At 48.1% G+C, this 17,433-nt stretch overlaps 1 protein-coding gene across 16 annotated transcripts in view; it reads left to right on the forward strand.

Annotated features, from left to right (window-relative positions):
* The window catches only part of LOC113219503 (GATOR complex protein DEPDC5), a 169,461-nt gene that overhangs the window by 144,234 nt on the left and 7,794 nt on the right, over positions 1-17,433 (forward strand). For 7 of the 16 annotated variants that reach the window (XM_026447037.1, XM_026447043.1, XM_026447040.2 and 4 more), the window contains 5 exons: positions 17-186; positions 3,907-4,078; positions 8,802-8,862; positions 12,758-12,840; positions 12,974-13,774. In XM_026447037.1, the coding sequence (XP_026302822.1) occupies positions 17-186; positions 3,907-4,078; positions 8,802-8,862; positions 12,758-12,840; positions 12,974-13,266 (779 nt within the window). In that variant the 3' untranslated portion in view covers positions 13,267-13,774. The other 9 variants (XR_003306688.2, XR_003306687.2, XR_003306689.2 and 6 more) reach the window with 4 other exon arrangements.

Genomic DNA, 17,433 nt, shown 5'->3' on the forward strand with positions numbered 1-17,433 from the left:
CTGTGTGCTGACATAGCTGCCACTGTCCCAGAGCAGAGGACTGTGACCCTGGATGTTGACGTGAACAACCGCACAGACCGGCTGGAGTGGTGCAGCTGTTATTACCATGGCAACTTTTCTCTGAATGCAGCCTTTGAGATCAAGCTGCACTGGATGGCGGTGACCGCAGCAGTACTCTTTGAGATGGTGAGAACCTTCATGCATGTCGTTGGGCCTTTGGCTCACCTCACAGTGGGACATGGAGATGCTTGATAGAGATTCATGTCACTGTAATTTTTTAGTTCAGGCTCTTACTACCATTCATTAGGACTACTGGAGTAACCTTTTTAAAAAATTTAAACATAGTAAAAATTTCAAGTGATCAAAAAGGGTAGAATCAGGGTTTCTTAGCCTTGGCACTGTTGACATCTGAGGCCAGATAATTCTCTGTGGGGGAGTCCTACATCTTATAGGAAATTGAGCAACAACCCTAGCCTCTACCCACTAAATGCTAGTAGCACAGCCCCAGGTGTGGTAATCAGAACGTCTCCAGATATTGCCACAATGCTTTCCCAGGAAGGGGGAGTGTTGCTTCCTGTTGAGAATCACTGGTTTAGAGTGAAAAGTAAGTCTGTTTCCCACTTTCATTCCCTGGGACTTTCATCTAAAAGCAGCCACCACTACCGCTTTGTTGAGTACATTTCCAGAGAGATTCTAAGCATGGACAAAATCATGTTACTTTTTTTTTTCAACAGAGACGGTAGCATTGGATACATACTACTTACATTGCATTTTTTCTATCACCTATGTGTTCCTTGTCAGTACAAATAAATCTGCCTTGGAATTTTTTTTATTATTGTTATTGGGATTTTTGTTTGTTTTTGTTTTGCTTCATTGTTTTTAAGGGCTGGAGGGTATTCTATTATTTGTTTACACCATGGTTAACCAGTCCCCTGTTAATAAACATCACTGCTTTGAACTCAGTGGTTCTTTACCTGGGGCGATTTTGCCATCCGGGATCATTTGGCAATATCTGAAGATAGAAGGGGATGGCTGGGCACAGTGGCTCACGCCCTGGGAGGCCGAGGCGGGCAGATCACTCAAGGTCAGGAGTTAGAGACTAGCCTGGCCAACATGGTGAAACCCTGTCTCTTCTGAAAACGTAAAAATTACCCAGGCATGGTAGTGCACGCCTGTAGTCCCAGCTACTCAAGAAGCTGAGGCACAAAAATCACTTGAACCTGGGAGACAGAGGTTGTAGTGGGCTGAGATCGTGCTACTGCACTCCAGCCTGGGTGACAGAGCGAGACTTCATCTTGAAAAAAGAAAAAGAAAGGGGTGAGGACAGGGTGGGTGCTACTGGTGTCTAGTGGGTAGAGACCAGCAATGCTGCTCACCATCCTGTAATGCTCAGGGCAGCCCCCACAACAAAGAATAACCAGCCCAAGATGTCACAAGTGCCAAGGTTGAGAAGCCCTGTTTTAACTGGCCTTCCTGTCTGTCCTTTCTCCTTCTGTTTCATCCTGGCCTGCGTCTCTAATCAGGCCATTCATTGCTCCTACACTAAGAAGCCATCCCTGACCATCCCCCATCGCAGTGCTCACTCCTTAGCCAAGTTGTCAGTATCTTCCAGGAGCGCTCCTTAACCATCTTTAGAGTCTGCCACTCCTTTTTTTTTTTTTTTTTTTTTTTTTTGAGGCGGAGTCTCGCTCTGTAGCCCGGACTGGAGTGCAATGGCCGGATCTCAGCTCACTGCAAGCTCCGCCTCTCGGGTTTACGCCATTCTCCTGCCTCAGCCTCCCGAGTAGCTGGGACTACAGGCGTCCGCCACCTCGCCCGGCTAGTTTTTTTTTGTATTTTTTAGTAGAGACGAGGTTTCACCGTATTAGCCAGGATGGTCTCGATCTCCTGACCTCGTGATCCGCCCGTCTCGGCCTCCCAAAGTGCTGGGATTACAGGCTTGAGCCACCGCGCCCGGCCTGCCACTCCTTTTTATACACTCTCCAATATAGCCGAAAAGAATATTCTTCTGTGGCTTCTACTGAATCTCACTTCTCTCAACACCAGCCCAGCCATCTCTTCATACAGCAGAGAACAGCTGGGAAGTTCAAAAAGAGTTTACTAAAAGCGAGGAGATAAACAAAGAGAAATTAGTACAGCATGGGCCAGCAGGTTTTATGTGTTTTTTTTTTTTTTTTTTTTTTTTTTTGTCCAGAGCTCATAGGCTAAGTTTTATCCCACAAAACATGGTATCCTGGGAAAGCAATTTGTCTGGGTCTCTGTCTGCCTCCACATGGCATTAGCATCTTCAAGGACCCCTCCCTTGGAAAGACTCCCATCTGGGGAGCATCCTTAAGGTCCAAATAAAAAAAGACAGCCCACTGCTCATTCTGCTCAGCTCACAGAGGACACTAGCCCTTCCCCAGCTCACTGATACCAGCGTGACCACTTCTTTGAGGTAAAACTAGCTCTCTGACCCAGTAGGCATAAGCACTCTCCTTGCTGGCCGTACTAGATAAGCATATCCCAAAACAGCATGACCACAGCATTCATAGACCCACACACATAGTTACAGTTGGGCAGGAGAGACAGTGTTCATTTCCTTAGAGGAATTTAGCAACTGTCTCCATAAAGTACACTTTCCACATCTGTTCATGTAAAACCCACTGAAAGCTCTCTTTATCATTATTTTACTAAGCTTTTAAAACTTTAGTGTATGTAAGTTAATTATTATTTTAAGACAGTGTCCCCATTTGTTAAAAATTAGATTTTGACCAAGCCTTAGGAATTATTTCGGTCAAATGGAGATCTCGGCTTTTTTTTTGTTATTTTTGTTATGAACATTCCTGAGAGAAAAGATAAGGGTGCTATCCTTTAATTTTTTACATAATCATTTGTTTAAGTCAAGCTATGTCCCAACTGTATTTTTTTGGAAATAATACTTGACACAAAAATCATCTGTATGCCAGAGCCACATCAATCAACTTTTTTATTTTTTAACATACATCATTTTTATGGTTAAAAAGAGTATCTCAAGATCTAGAAAATTGCCACTGTTCCCTAAGAAACTGTTATTGATGGTAGGTTTATCTTTTTGCCCCGGTAACTTCTGTTCTCATCTTTGGACAGATAGGATTTGGTAGTCTGCCAGAGAGTGTCTCTCACTCTGTCAGATCAGGGTTTACCATTATCAGAAGCCACCATGGTCATTTCCCACCCTGCGTCACATTTCTCTCAGCTACTTTGAACTTAAGTTCCTGGTAAAGTACAAAATTAGGCTGGGTGCAATGGCTCATGCCTATAAACCTAGCATTTGGGAGACTGAGGCCGGCAGATCACCTGAGTCAGGAGTTCGAGACCATCCTGGCCAACTGGCAAAACCCCGTCTCTACTAAAAATACAAAAATTAACTGGACATGGTAGTGCACGCCTGTAGTCCCAGCTACCCGGAAGTCTCAGGCGGGAGAATTCCTTGAACCCGGGAGGTGGAGGTTGCAGTGAGCTGAGATCTGGCCACTGTACTTCAGCCTGGGCAACAGAGCAAGACTGTCTCAAAAAAAAAAAAAAAAAAAAGACAAAATTAGAGGGACTTAACCTCTGTCCTGTGACCTTTCTCCAACATCCCCCAGAATAGGAAGGATTTCATCTCTGTGCAGACCGTTCTTTCTAAAAGAAACACCGAAAGTGCAGAAGTTTGGGTTGTAAAGAGGAGCTGTGTGCTTAGCTCACAGTTTTTTTAGTATTTGTCAGGATGCTAAACTGCATTTTTGCCTGTCCAGGACCAATTTGCAGCCAGCAAACATGAATAAATGAGCATGCCAATCAATGTGCATGCTGCCTTTCTGGAGGGTTTGTTCCTTGGGAAGTATTTTCTTTTGTTTGAAAGAACTTGCAGATGATATTGTCTGTTTTTGTACTTTCTGCCAGGTCCAAGGTTGGCATCGGAAAGCCACCTCCTGTGGCTTTTTGTTGGTCCCAGTTTTGGAGGGGCCTTTTGCACTGCCCAGTTACCTGTATGGCGACCCCCTTCGTGCCCAGCTCTTCATCCCACTCAACATCAGCTGCTTGCTAAAGGAGGGCAGCGAGCACCTGTTTGATAGTAAGAAATACTCCCTTCTGGCGGTTCTGTCTCAACCAGTAAGACCCCGTCCCTACCAAGGACACCACTCTGGGTATCCAGTCAACACGGCTAGGGAAAAGGGAGAACCTTTCAACAAGGGGCCAAAAGGATCAAGGTTTTCTAAAGGATCCTGGTTCTTGACTTAGTGGCTGGATAACCCTGGACAAATCATTTCACGTCTCTGAGTCTTGAATTCCTTATTCCTAAAATGAGAGTGTCAAGAGCTGCCTGGAGCAGAGTGGTGGGTGGGAGAGGACACTAAACTCTATGAATCGCAGGCAGCACTGGTGTTCTCCCACGCTCTCCTTTCATATGCTCCAGCCTAACTGATTTGGGCTGCAGGGAATTAAACCTCACAGGAGACTTGCATATGCTATTTCATGCAAAAAGGCCAGGAAAGGGAGGGCATGAAAAGCAAAACAGGAAACAGCATCCTTTTCTGCAAAGCTGTGGCGTGTCAGCCTCTGGAACAGTGCATGTGACTCGAGTCATGCATCTCAGGGAAGACAAAGCAGGATCAGAGGATGATAGCAGGACCCAAATCAGAGCCCTTCCCTCTGGGAAAGGTTGTCAATCAGAAAGAGAATACCCAGGGTCAGCCTGGACCTGCTGCCCCACCACAGACCCCCAGAACCCTGAGGGCAGGTTTAGGACAGATCAAAGACAAGCTGCACTTGACACAGCATATAGCTTTTTATCACCAAGGGCTCGTTGCGGATGCATGTATAAATAGCTCCTACAAAGCTTTCGATGAGTTCACAGATGATCTTTTCTAAAACGTAAAGCTAGGGTTGATGATACGTCAGGAGCCCTGAGGTTTCTCAGGTATAAAGATTAGAACTGTGAAAGAAATAATGATTGACGTAAGGGAGATGCTTTCTTCTTGTGCCCTTGTAAGTCTGTGTCGTGATCAGTGGCAGGGAACTGGCCCAAAAGATAAGGAGGTCTCCCCAGGTGGATTAGGCCAAGCTAAGTATTCCTGCAATTTCCATGTGACAGGCTGCCCTCATGGTGCAAACAGCTTTTCTTCCAAAAGCCCATCTGTGTGTTTTTTGTTTAGTTTGGAAGATATTTTTTTATAGACACAATGTTCTAAGTGATAATCGGGGTTCCAAGCAAGCCCCACAGAGGAACTACCTGCTGGAGGCTATAGATTCCTCCAGCAGGTAGTTCCTGCTGAGATTGTGGGACACACAGAGCTTACAAAGCCCCCTTGAAACACACATGTTCTTGTTTAACCTCACAGTGGTATGGCTGACAAAGGACCATTTATGCAGTCCTGAAATGCCAGATGATTGTGTTCATATGGGACCGTTTTAAGCCAAGCAGCTCCTGGTACTATTGTTTTTATTATGTTGAAGAGACTGAGATATCTTCCCCCGACACTGTCCAAAGGCTCTTTCGGGGTTTTCCACCTTTGCTATAAAAGCACAGGGTTGCCCACAGGGCTGGCATTGGAGGACATTTTCATGCAAGTTGTTTTTCCCTGCCAGTTGTAACTCAGTCTTCAAGACCAGCAGCCTCTGTTGGTTGCCATGGTTACAGCTGCAGAAAGGGTCCCAGTTTAAAGGAATAAGGATTTGAATCTGAAAATCGATTTTCTTGCTTCTGTGCCTCTTCTCTTCCTGTTCTTGCCATTTCCTATAGCAGCAAATTCAAAATCTTAAAAATCTGACAAGAATGTGCGGTGTGTGGATTTTCTTTTTAAAGCCAAAGTCTGTTTTGCTTTTTGCCGTGTGTGTGTGTGTGTGTGTGTGTGTGTGTGTGTGACGGAGTCTCGCTCTATCACCCAGGCTGGAGTACAGTGGTGTGATGTCGTCTCACTGCAACCTCCACTTCCCAATCCAAGCGATTCTCCTGCCTCAGCCTCCTGAGTAGCTGGGACTACAGGCACACGCCATCATGCCTGGGTAATTTTTTTTGTATTTTTGTAGAGATGGGGTTTCACTGTGTTGGCCAGGCAGGTCTTGAACTCCTGACCTCGGGTAATCCGCCCTCCTCGGCTTCCCAAAGTGCTGGGATTACAGGCGTGAGCCACCGTGCCTGGCTGCTTTTTGCTCTTTAGTTGCCCCAAAGCCTCAAATCCATCACAGGCAGAAAATTCCAAATGTAGAAAGATTAACAAAAGCACCACAGGCACTCTGGTCTTTGAGATGGCTGTGCAATTACCACCTCAGGCCTCAGCACCTCCTTCCTCAGAGCAGCCTGGGCTCCCATGCTATGGTCGTCCAAACTTCCCCGGCCCTTCTCCCTCCCCTGTCCACTCTTGGTCCTCAGCAACAGCCTTGCAGAAGGCACGAGGCTGGAGTAATGAAGTGGGTTATGGAGGAGGGGACTTGTCTTTTCTGCTGTCCCCCCCCAGCCAATGACTCTTCAAATTTTTATTTTTTTATTTTTTATTTTTTGAGACGGAGTCTTGCTCGGTCGCCCATGCTGGAATGCAGTGGTGCAATCTTGGCTTACTGCAAGCTCTGTCTCTGGGGTTCATGCCATTCTTCTGCCTCAGCCTCTTGAATAGCTGGTACTACAGGCGCCCACCACCATGCCCAGCTAATTTTTTTTTTGTATTTTTTGTAGAGACAGGATTTCACCGTGTTAGTCAGGATGGTCTCGATCTCCTGACCTCGTGATCCATCCACCTCGGCCTCCCAAAGTGCTGGAATTACAGGCGTGAGCCACTGCGCCTGGCCAAATTTTTATTTTATTTTACTTTATTTTAGTTTTTTGAGATGGAGTCTTGCTCTGTCACCCAGGCTGGAATGCAGTGGTTCAATCTCAGCTCACTGCAACCTCCGCCTCCTGGGTTCAAGCAATTCTCCTGCCTCAGACTCCCGAATAGCTGGGATTACAGGCATGCGCCACCACACCTGGCTAATTTTTGTATTTTTGGTAGAGATAGTGTTTTACCATGTTGGCCAGGCTGGTCTCAAACTCCTGACCTCAGGTGATCCTCCCACCTCAGCCTCCCTAAGTGCTGGGATTACAGGTGTGAGCCACCACACCGAGCTCAAATTTTTATTTTTATATTTATTTGCTTCAATTTTCCTACCCTCAAAATGGAACTTATATTTGCCTTTTCTTGTGAGAAGATTGGTAATACAAAAAAGTGGAGGTGTGCTGGGCACAGTGGCTCATGCCTGTAATCCCAGCACTTTGGGAGGCCGAGGCAGGCTGATCACCTGAGGTCAGCAGTTCGAGACCAGCCTGGTCAACGTGGTGAAACCCCATCTTTACTAAAAACACAAAAATTAGCTGGGTGTAGTGGCACATGCCTGTAATCTCAGCTACTTGGGAGGCTGAGGCAGGAGAATCGCTTGAGCCTAGGAGGCGGAGGTTGCAGTGAGCCGAAATGGTGCCATTGCACTCCAGCCTGGGCAACAAGAGCAAAACTTTGTCTCAAAAAAAAAAAAAAGTGGGGGTGGTTGTTGTTCCTTAGAAACAGCTTATATGGTCCAGACACAGTGGCTCATGCTTGTAATCCCAGCATTTTGGGAGCTTGAGGCAGGAGGATCATTTGAGGCCAGGAGTTTAAGACTAGCTATTACAACATAGTGAGATGTCATCTCTAAAAAAAAATTTTTAAATTTTAAAATTTTAAAAATTTAAAGCCGGGCGCGGTGGCTCAAGCCTGTAATCCCAGCACTTTGGGAGGCTGAGACGGGCGGATCACAAGGTCAGGAGATCGAGACCATCCTGGCTAACACGGTGAAACCCCGTCTCTACTAAAAATACAAAAAACTAGCCGGGCGAGGTGGCGGGCCTGTAGTCCCAGCTACTCGGGAGGCTGAGGCAGGAGAATGGTGTGAACTCGGGAGGCGGAGCTTGCAGTGAGCTGAGATCTGGCCACTGCACTCCAGACCGAGCAACAGAGCAAGACTCTGACTCAAAAAAAAAAAAAAAATTTAAAAATTTAAAAATTAGTTGCGGCCAGGCACAGTGGCTCACGCCTGTAATCTCAGCACTTTGGGAGGCCAAGGCAGGCAGATCACTTGAGGTCAGGAGTTCAAGACCAGCCTGGCCAACATGCTGAAACCCCATCTCTACTAAAAATACAAAAATTAGCCTGGTGTGGTGGCATGTGCCTGTAATCCCAGCTACCCGGGAGGCTGAGGCATGAGATCACTTGAACCTGGCAGAAGGAGGTTGCAGTGAGCCGAGATTGCACCACTGCACTCCAGCCTGGGCAACAGAGCAATACTCTGCTTAAAAAAAAAAAAAAAAAAAAAACAAATTTGGGCATCGTGGTGCATGTCTGTGGTCCTAGATACTTGGGAGACTAAGGTAGGAGGATCACTTGAGCCCAGGAGTTCAAGGCTGCAGTGTGCTATGATCATGGCAACTAGCATGCATTTACAGTTTATCTTCTGTTTGTACCTTAATATACTCCTTTTCAGCTTTGGGTATAAGAAGTCATTGGAATGAGCCTTATATTGAGTTCTGTTAGCTCACACTGGCTGCTGAGAACTCCACCTTCCTAGACCCAGCTATAGCTTGGGGGAAGGGATGGTGTGAACACACAGCTGTCCTTTCTTTGACCCTTACGATGGAGGCAAATCTTTCCTAAAGGGCGTAGTATGGAGAAGCAAAGGTTAGGCTCAAGGGGACTGATTGCCAAGAGTAGTAAAGGGTACAGAAGACTGGCCCAGAGAGAATTACAAACCTTGTGATCGCAACCCAATATTTATTCTTCTTTTCCTTTCAGGCTTTGAACCGGAAACGTACTGGGATCGAATGCACCTCTTCCAGGAAGCCATTGCACACAGGTTTGTCCCTTAACAAGTGTGAAGAGTGGGAAGGAAATCGGTGTTTCTCTTGAATAGCAGTTACCAAAGTGAAACCCATTTTTTTTATTCCTAGAGAAAGGGATCTCTTCCACCAATGGTAAATTCACTGCTTGTCTCCAACAGGACTCTTTACATTGGTTTTTGAGATTAGCGCTGCCTCCCTGGTTCCCATAGCTGTTGTTTTTCAGTCCTCATTATTTTCTTCTTCCAGTTGAGTGGAGAACATAGAACTCTCTCCTTAGCCTCCAACAAGACCCTAGGCCAAGCTATTCAGGAGATAATATAAAATGAAAAATCAAAAAATGTGTCAAGAGCCCAACGCAGGTTGAAAATACAACGAATGGGCTGGGCGCGGTGGCTCACGCCTGTAATCCCAGCACTTTGGGAGGCCGAGGCGGGTGGATCACGAGGTCAGGGGATCGAGACCATCCTGGCCAACACGGTGAAACCCCATCTCTACTAAAAATACAAAAAAATTAGCTGGGCGTGGTGGTGGGTGCCTGTAGTCCCAGCTACTCGGAAAGCTGAGGCAGGAGAATGGCGTGAACCTGGGGGGCAGAACTTGCAGTGAGCCAAGATCACGCCACTGTACTCCAGCCTAGGCGACAGAGAACAGAGCAAGACTCCGTCTCAAAAACAACAACAACAAAAAATACGATGAATGGTTAAAAAGCAATAGATGAGTCAATAGATATTTCTTGGCACCTAATATGTGTGCCAGGGAAAAGCCTGTCCTAGACTTCACTGTCTCCCCCTAGACCAGTCCAGCCGACCGTGTTGTCTCTAAACATCACCAGCCTGGTATCTGATGGCCACTTCATGTTAGTAGTCATGGTAAAAACAAAGCCCCTTGTTCTTGCTTCAGTAATCCTCTCATTACACCTTCTCCAGTGTCCTGTCATCTCCTTATTCAAGCGTCTTCAGCTGTTATAGTCCCTACCCCCCTATATACACTCATACAGCCATAGGACTATTCAGCCTCTTACACCCACTATGGCCCCAACTTACCGTAGACCTCTACCCCTTCATAGACCTAGCTCAGGTGCTTAGCAAAGGCTGTGGAATGAAGGCAAGGGTGGCTGATTTCCTCCTTCCACTAATGGTGGGTGTGCAGATTCGGGGCAGAAGGTAGAGAGTGCAGTGGTCAATGGGAAAGGGCCTTGATGCTGGAAGCAGAAGGGCCTTATCCACTCCCACCTCCACCAGCATCTGGCTGAGGAACCATGAGCAATTCTGGAACTGGTGAGCCTCCATTTTCTTACCCCTCATGGGGAAGCTGGGCGAGTTCTCTAATGTTCTGGAGAGCCCGGTGATGCACCTCGTGAGCCCTCAGTAGACAGCAATCACCCTGGGGGACCCTGCTAACTCACGAGTTTCTAAGTAGCTCTTACTCTGCTTGCCCTGCTGGCGGGATATCACTCAGAACGTGGCCTTTATTGGTTAAATCTGCTTTTTTCCTTCACCGCATTCTCCTCCTCATCCCCCTCAGTCCAGATTCTGGTCATATCTTCCCAGGAACTATTGTCCTTTCCTCCTCAGCCTGCTTTTTCTACTACAGATACCCTCACCTGTTTTCCAACCAGTCCTCTGCTTCATTGTAACAAACCCTGCTGCAGTGTGCTCCTCACCTAAACCCCCTACCTTCCACACCTAAACCCCCACCTCCTGCACCCCCACCCTCCCCCCCTACACCCCCCCCACCTTCCACACCTAAACCCCCCCACCTTCCACACCTAACCTCTCCCACCTTCCACACTTACACCTCTCGCACCTTCTACACCTGTCAGAGTCTTCCTCCAGGGATTCCCAAATGTTCCCTCTCTGAATTCCTCTTTCCCTTTCTTTCAAAACACTCTGTATTCCAGTGACTTGGGGGCCCCTGGAGGGCAGGGGTATGCTTTTTCCTATTTGTGTTTCCTTCTCTAATGCCTAGCAAGGTGCCTGCCTAGAGTACTTTCATATGTAGCTTTTGCATAGGGTGGAGTTTTAAGTGCAACTGTGGCTCTAAACGACAGCCCACCCATAAGATCCATCTCAGAAAGAGCTAGAAAAGTGTCCATCTTCCTCAGCCCCTAGGCTGAGACCTACATCTCCTCCTTCATCTTCCTCAGCCCCTAGGCTGTGACCTACAGCTCCTCCTTCATCTTCTTCAGGGCAGGTGGAGATGATTATATCCCCTCCCCAGCGATAGGAGCACCCTGCCCTTACTGCGTTTCTGGCTTGCATTCTCCCTGAGTGGACAGCCAGGTGGCCAGGAACCATGTGGTTACATTGCTTTTTTATAATAAAAAATAAAGTTCTTTCCTGGTGACCTAAGAAAGAAATGAGGTAAAATTACTTTGATCAGGCTGATGTATGCTAAGGAAATCAATAGCCTTAATTAGAAAGTAGAGAGAAAGCAGGCTGGGTGCGGTAGCTCACGCCTGTAATTCCAGCACTTTGGGAGACCGAGGCAGGCAGATCACCTGAGGTCAGCAGTTCAAGACCAGCCTGGCCAAAATGGTGAAACCCTGTCTCTACTAAAAATACAAAAATTAGGCGGCCGTGGTGGCGCACGCCTGTAATCCCAGCTACTCAGGAGGCTGGATGCACAAGAATTGCTTGAACCCGGGAGGTGGAGGTCGTTCCACCTCCTCATCATATAATCAGCCTGTAGATAGGCAGCTTACAGTGCATAGTAGCCTACCCATGTAGTTTGCATATTTGACTTCATGTATTCTTCGGTAAAAAATTATGGAATGCAGATTATGTAGAGGATGCGACACAGCACCTCCCCAAGGAACTCAGTCCAGGAAAGAAGACAGGCATTTTCCCGTCTTTAGTTCTGCCTACATCACTGTCTTCATTACATAAACCTCTCAGACTTAGAGGGCAGGAGCCACATCTGTTACCACGTCCTTTACAGCTCTTAGCAGGTAGAACTGTAATAAATGTGCCTTATGGAAATAGAAAAACCAGGAATAGAACAAGCCATAGATGAAAAATGGCTCCTCCTGCCCATTTCCAGAGCACAGTGAAGCAGAGAGCCCTAGCTTGGCGTTTCTCTTTTTTTTTTCTTTTCTTTTTTTTTTTTTTTGAGATGGAGTCTCACCCTGTTGCCGAGGCTGGAGTACAATGGCATGATCTCAGCTCACGGCAACCTCTGCTTCCCGGATTCAAGTGATTCTCCTGGCTATTACCCGGACAATCCTGGTTAATGCTGGCTAATACAAAAATAAGCCAGGTGTGGTGGCACATGCCTGTAATCCCAGCTACTCAGGAGGCTGAGGCAGGAGAATCACTTGAACCAGGAGGCGGAGGTTGCAGTGAGCCAAGATCATGCCATTGCACTCCAGTCTGGGCAACAGTGCAAGACTCCCTTTCACCAAAAAAAAAAAAAAAAAAGATAAGGCCTTTCCCCGGAGGAATGGGTAGCCTCAAGTATGAGGGTGGGTATGTGTGGCCTGTCAGGACATGAGATAGATTCCAGTGAGACGCCCATGATGGGATGGGGGAGAACGCTCAGCGGGAAGGTCTGCTGGGATGGGTAGGGAACATGGTAGGAGGGACAGGCTGTCTGGGCAGAGATGAAGGCTGGATGAAGAGTGCAGCCGGTGGGAAGGTTTTCATTCACTATGGTGGTGGTGACATGGTGGACCTCGGAGATGACAGGCTGCTAGATGTGAGGAGGTCTGGTGAGCCATGGTGTTGGAAGAGGTAGAGGTCAAAAAATGGTAAGGGTGAGGACAAAAGCAGCCTACATGTGCAATCTAGAAAGACATCTTTCCAGATCTCTGTGTCTCAGGCTGTCCGAGAGTCCTATCAGCTACATTCTCTTCCCTTGTCCCTTTAACTAAGGAGGCGCTGATCAGCATGTCTTTCTGTGCTTCCCTAGGTTTGGGTTTGTACAAGATAAATATTCTGCCTCTGCTTTTAACTTCCCTGCTGAGAACAAGCCTCAGTACATCCACGTTACAGGTAAGGAGCTACGGGCAGAGTTGGACAGGTGGGTCCACATCCCTTGCACCAAACCTGTGGCTGCAGAACCACCTCAGCAGGCTCCAAGAGCCCTCCTGGTGGCTGCCACACAGGCGCTCCCCTTTCTCTTCAGGAACAGTGTTTCTGCAGCTGCCCTATTCCAAGCGCAAGTTCTCAGGGCAGCAGCGGCGGCGGCGGAACTCCACCAGCTCCACCAACCAGAACATGTTCTGCGAGGAGCGGGTCGGCTACAACTGGGCCTACAACACCATGCTAACCAAGACATGGCGCTCCAGTGCCACAGGGGATGAAAAATTTGCTGATCGGCTGCTGAAGGACTTCACGGACTTCTGCATCAACCGTGACAACCGTCTGGTCACGTTCTGGACAAGTTGCCTGGAGAAGATGCATGCCAGTGCCCCGTGAGGCCAGGGTTAGAAGGCTGTGCCTGTGCTGAGGGAAGGTGGGTGAGCCGCTGCCCTCAAACCCAGGGCAGAGGAGGATTCCAGGCAGGTTCTAGGAGTCAGATGTCCATTTGCTACTGTCAGTGAGTGGGGGCCTTTTTTTTTTTTTTTTTTGGCCCCCACAACAAATCTTCTACTCTAGAAGAAAGACTTTGGAAGCAGCTGCTGCTGCTGCCGCCACTCCTGTCAGCAAGTACTCAGAGCAGGTGGGAGGCACAGATTGTCCGTGGGAGGGCTCCATTGACTGGGAAGAGGGCAGGCAGCCCCCATGAATGTCCTTGGAAGTGGGTGGCTCCTGGTAGCATCCTTTTCCTTCACCATCTATGGGATATTAGGGGCAGAATCTGCCACTTCCTGCCCGGGAGTGTGCACAGATGTAAGATAATTTTGTGAAATAATGTACCATAAACTCTCACCTACTGTATATACCTGTACATATCAGAAGCAAATAAAAAGCTCCACGTGCATCATCTCTGTCCCCAGCCAGTTCCCCACAGAAGCAGTCCCATCCTGAGCTGGGCAGTTGTGCCAGGTGGCCGGGGTCATGGCAGTCAATGAAGAGGCCACAGATGGTGAGAGGGCTTCAGAATTCACTGGCTTAGGGAGTTTGGCTGTGAGTTTTTTGAGAAATTTCTTTCATAGGCCGCTAGGCTGGAACAAGGATGGTTCCAGTGAGGACAGTGAGCAGGCAGGATAACTTACGAGGTAACTGTAGGCTCATGCTGTCAGAATGAATCTTGCTAAATGGGGTGAGCCCAGCTCTGGGATGCAGATATGATGGCATTCTGAAAAAAATCAAAGGAAACCTTTGTAGAATCTTAAGTTAGGTTTTTTTTTTTTTTTGAGACAGAGTTTTCACTCTTGTTGCCCAGGCTGGAGTGCAATGGTGTGACCTGAGCTCACTACAACCTCTGCCTCCCAGGTTCAAGCGATTCTCCTGTCTCGGCCTCCCAAGTAGCTGGGATTACAGGCACCTGCCACCATACCAGGCTAATTTTTTGTATTTTAAGTAGAGATGGGGTTTCACCATGTTGGCCAGGCTGGTCTTGAACTCCTCATCTCAGGCAATCCACTCACCTCAGCCTCCCAAAGTGCTGGGATTACAGGTGTGAGCCACCATGCCTGGCCTAGCTTAGGTTTGCTGAGATAAGACTCAGCATAGTGCTTCAACCTCAGCACCCTGCCTTAAGCTATTCAGGGCAGTTTGGGGGCTGGGGGTCACAGGGGAGAATCCAACAGTGGCTGCCACTTCTTGCTGTGCCATCTCACCACGTGGAGTTCATCACAAGCCCTGTTGATTTGCCTCCTGAATAGCTTTGCATCCATTCTCTTCTTCCCAGGCCCTGAGCTGCCACTCAATCCAGCCTTCCTTTGTCTTTCTCTTAGATCTTCAGGAAAACCTTCTAGTTTGTCTCTGCTTTCACTCCACTTGTCAGTCAGTCTTTTTATAAAACCACTGTGATTTTGCCACCACCTAACTAGAACTTTTTGGTGACTTAAACTTCAAAAATCTTAGATGCAGCCTACATGGTCCTGCACAATCTGGTCCTGTGGGCTGTTCGTACAGCCATCCTGGCCATCACGCATTCCCTGGAACATCACAAACTGTACCAGCTCAGATGCTTTGCACATGCTGTTCCCTCTGTTCCATCTGCCTAGAACATTCCTCCCTCCATGCCTGCTCTGTCTCACTAACTCCTGGTGGTCAGCCATCAGCTCTTAGCTCAAATGTCACTTCTCCAGAGAAGCAGAGTTGGTGGCCCTGTTAGATCCACCCACAGCACCTTGTACTTCTCCAGCATGGTGCTCAACATGTTTATACTCTACCATGGCAGAAGCTTGTCTTTTTTTTTTTTTTTTTTGAGACAGAGTCTGGCTCTGTCACCCAGGCTGAAATGCAGTGGTGTGATCTCAGTTCACTGCAGCCTCCACCTCCCAGGTTCAAGTGATTCTCCTGTCTCAGCCTGTGAGTAACTGGGATACAGGGGCCTGCGACAGAACCCGACTAATTTTCCTATTTTTAGTAGACACAGGGTTTTGCCATGTTTGCCAGGCTGATCTCGAACTCCTGACCTCAGGTGATCCACCGGCCTCGGCCTCCCAAAGTGCCGGGATTATAGGCGTGAGCCACCACACCCAGCTTTTTTTTTTTGAGACAGAGTTTCGCTCTGTCACCCAGGCTGGAGTGCCGTGGCACGAACTTGGCTTACTGCAAGATCTGCTTCCCGGGTTCACACCATTCTCCTGCCTCAGCCTCCCGAGTAGCTGGGACTACAGGTGTTTGGCACCATGCCTGGCTAATTTTTTGTATTTTTAGTAGAGATGGGGTTTCACCGTGTTAGCCGGGATGGTCTTGATCTGACCTCATGATCCGCCCGCCTCGGTGTCCCAAAGTGCTGGGATTACAGGCATGAACCACCACGCCCGGCTTTTTTTTTTTTTTTTTTTTTTGAGATGGAGTCTTGCTCTGTCCCAGGCTGGAATGCAGTGGTGCAACCTTGGCTCACTGTAACCTCTGCCTCCCAGGTTCAAGCGATTCTCCTGTCTCAGCTTGTGAGTAGTTAGGATTACACAGATGGACGCCACCACAATCAGCTAATTTTTTTTTTTTTTTTTTTGAGACGGAGTCTCGCTCTGTCACCCAGGCTGGAGTGCAGTGGCCGGATCTCAGCTCACTGCAAGCCCCACCTCCCGGGTTCACGCCATTCTCCTGCCTCAGCCTCCCGAGTAGTTGGGACTACAGGCGCCGCCACCTCGCCCGGCTAGTTTTTTGTATTTTTAGTGGAGACGGGGTTTCACCGTGTTAGCCAGGATAGTCTCGATCTCCTGACCTCGTGATCTGCCTGTCTCGGCCTCCCAAAGTGCTGGGATTACAGGCTTGAGCCACCGCGCCCAGCCAACAATCAGCAAATTTTTGTATTTTTTAGTAGAGACAGGGTTTCACCATGTTGGCCAGGCTGGTTTTGAACTCCTGACCTCAGGTGATCCACCTGCCTTTGGCCTCCCAGAGTGCTGGGATTACAGGCATGAGCCACTGTGCCCAGCCAAAGGTTCTCTATTTTGTTCATCTTTTTGGTGTCACGTGTGCATGATAATAGTAGATGTTGGAGAAATGGTTGTTGACTGAATGTATAGTGAGTGAATGAACTTCGGATTCCTGGGTGGGCACTGGATTTTTTTGTTTTATTTATTTATTTTTTTTTTTGAGACGGAGTCTCCCTCTGTCGCCCGGGCTGGAGTGCAGTGGCCGGATCTCAGCTCACTGCAAGCTCCGCCTCCCGGGTTTACGCCATTCTCCTGCCTCAGCCTCCCGAGTAGCTGGGACTACAGGCGCCCGCCACCTCGCCCGGCTAGTTTTTTGTATTTTTTAGTAGAGACGGGGTTTCACAGTGTTAGCCAGGATGGTCTCGATCTCCTGACCTCGTGATCCGCCCATCTCGGCCTCCCAAAGTGCTGGGATTACAGGCTTGAGCCACCGCGCCCGGCCCTGTTTTATTTTTTTAAGAGACGGAGTCTTGCTCTGTCGCCCATGCTGGAGTGCAGGGGTGCGATGACTCACTGCGACCTCTGCCTTCAGTTCAAGCAATTCTCCTGCCTCAGCCTCCTGAGTAACTGGGACTACAAGCGCACATCACCATGCCCGGTTAATTTTTGTATTTTTACTAGAGACGGGTTTCGTCAATGTTGGCAAGGATGGTCTCGATCTCCTGTCCTCAGGTGATCCAACCTCCTTGGCCTCCCAAAGTGCTGGGATGGTACAGGTGTGAGCCACCGCACCTGGCCTGGGCACTGGATTTTACATCTGAATCTCCACCTTCCTAGCTGGGCTCCTTAGTTACTTCACAGAACTTGAACTTATTTAGAACTTAAAACGCAGCTATGGATGCTGCATGTAATGGTTTTGAGAGAATAGGTTTGTTAATATATGTGAAAGAGCACTGGATAATTCCTGGAAATGGAGCAGGACTTTGATAAAAACGTGTTTTCCTTTTTCACCTTCCCTTTTCTCAGATATGCCAATCCCCTCATCTATGAAATGGGAAGCTATCTCCCCAGGTGGTTGGAGAATCAGAAGACACATGTAGCTGGGCACGGTTGGCCCACACTTGTAATCCCAACACTTTGGGAG

Source organism: Piliocolobus tephrosceles, chromosome 19 (genome assembly GCF_002776525.5).
Source record: "Piliocolobus tephrosceles isolate RC106 chromosome 19, ASM277652v3, whole genome shotgun sequence".
NCBI classification, from domain to species: Eukaryota; Metazoa; Chordata; class Mammalia; order Primates; family Cercopithecidae; genus Piliocolobus; species Piliocolobus tephrosceles.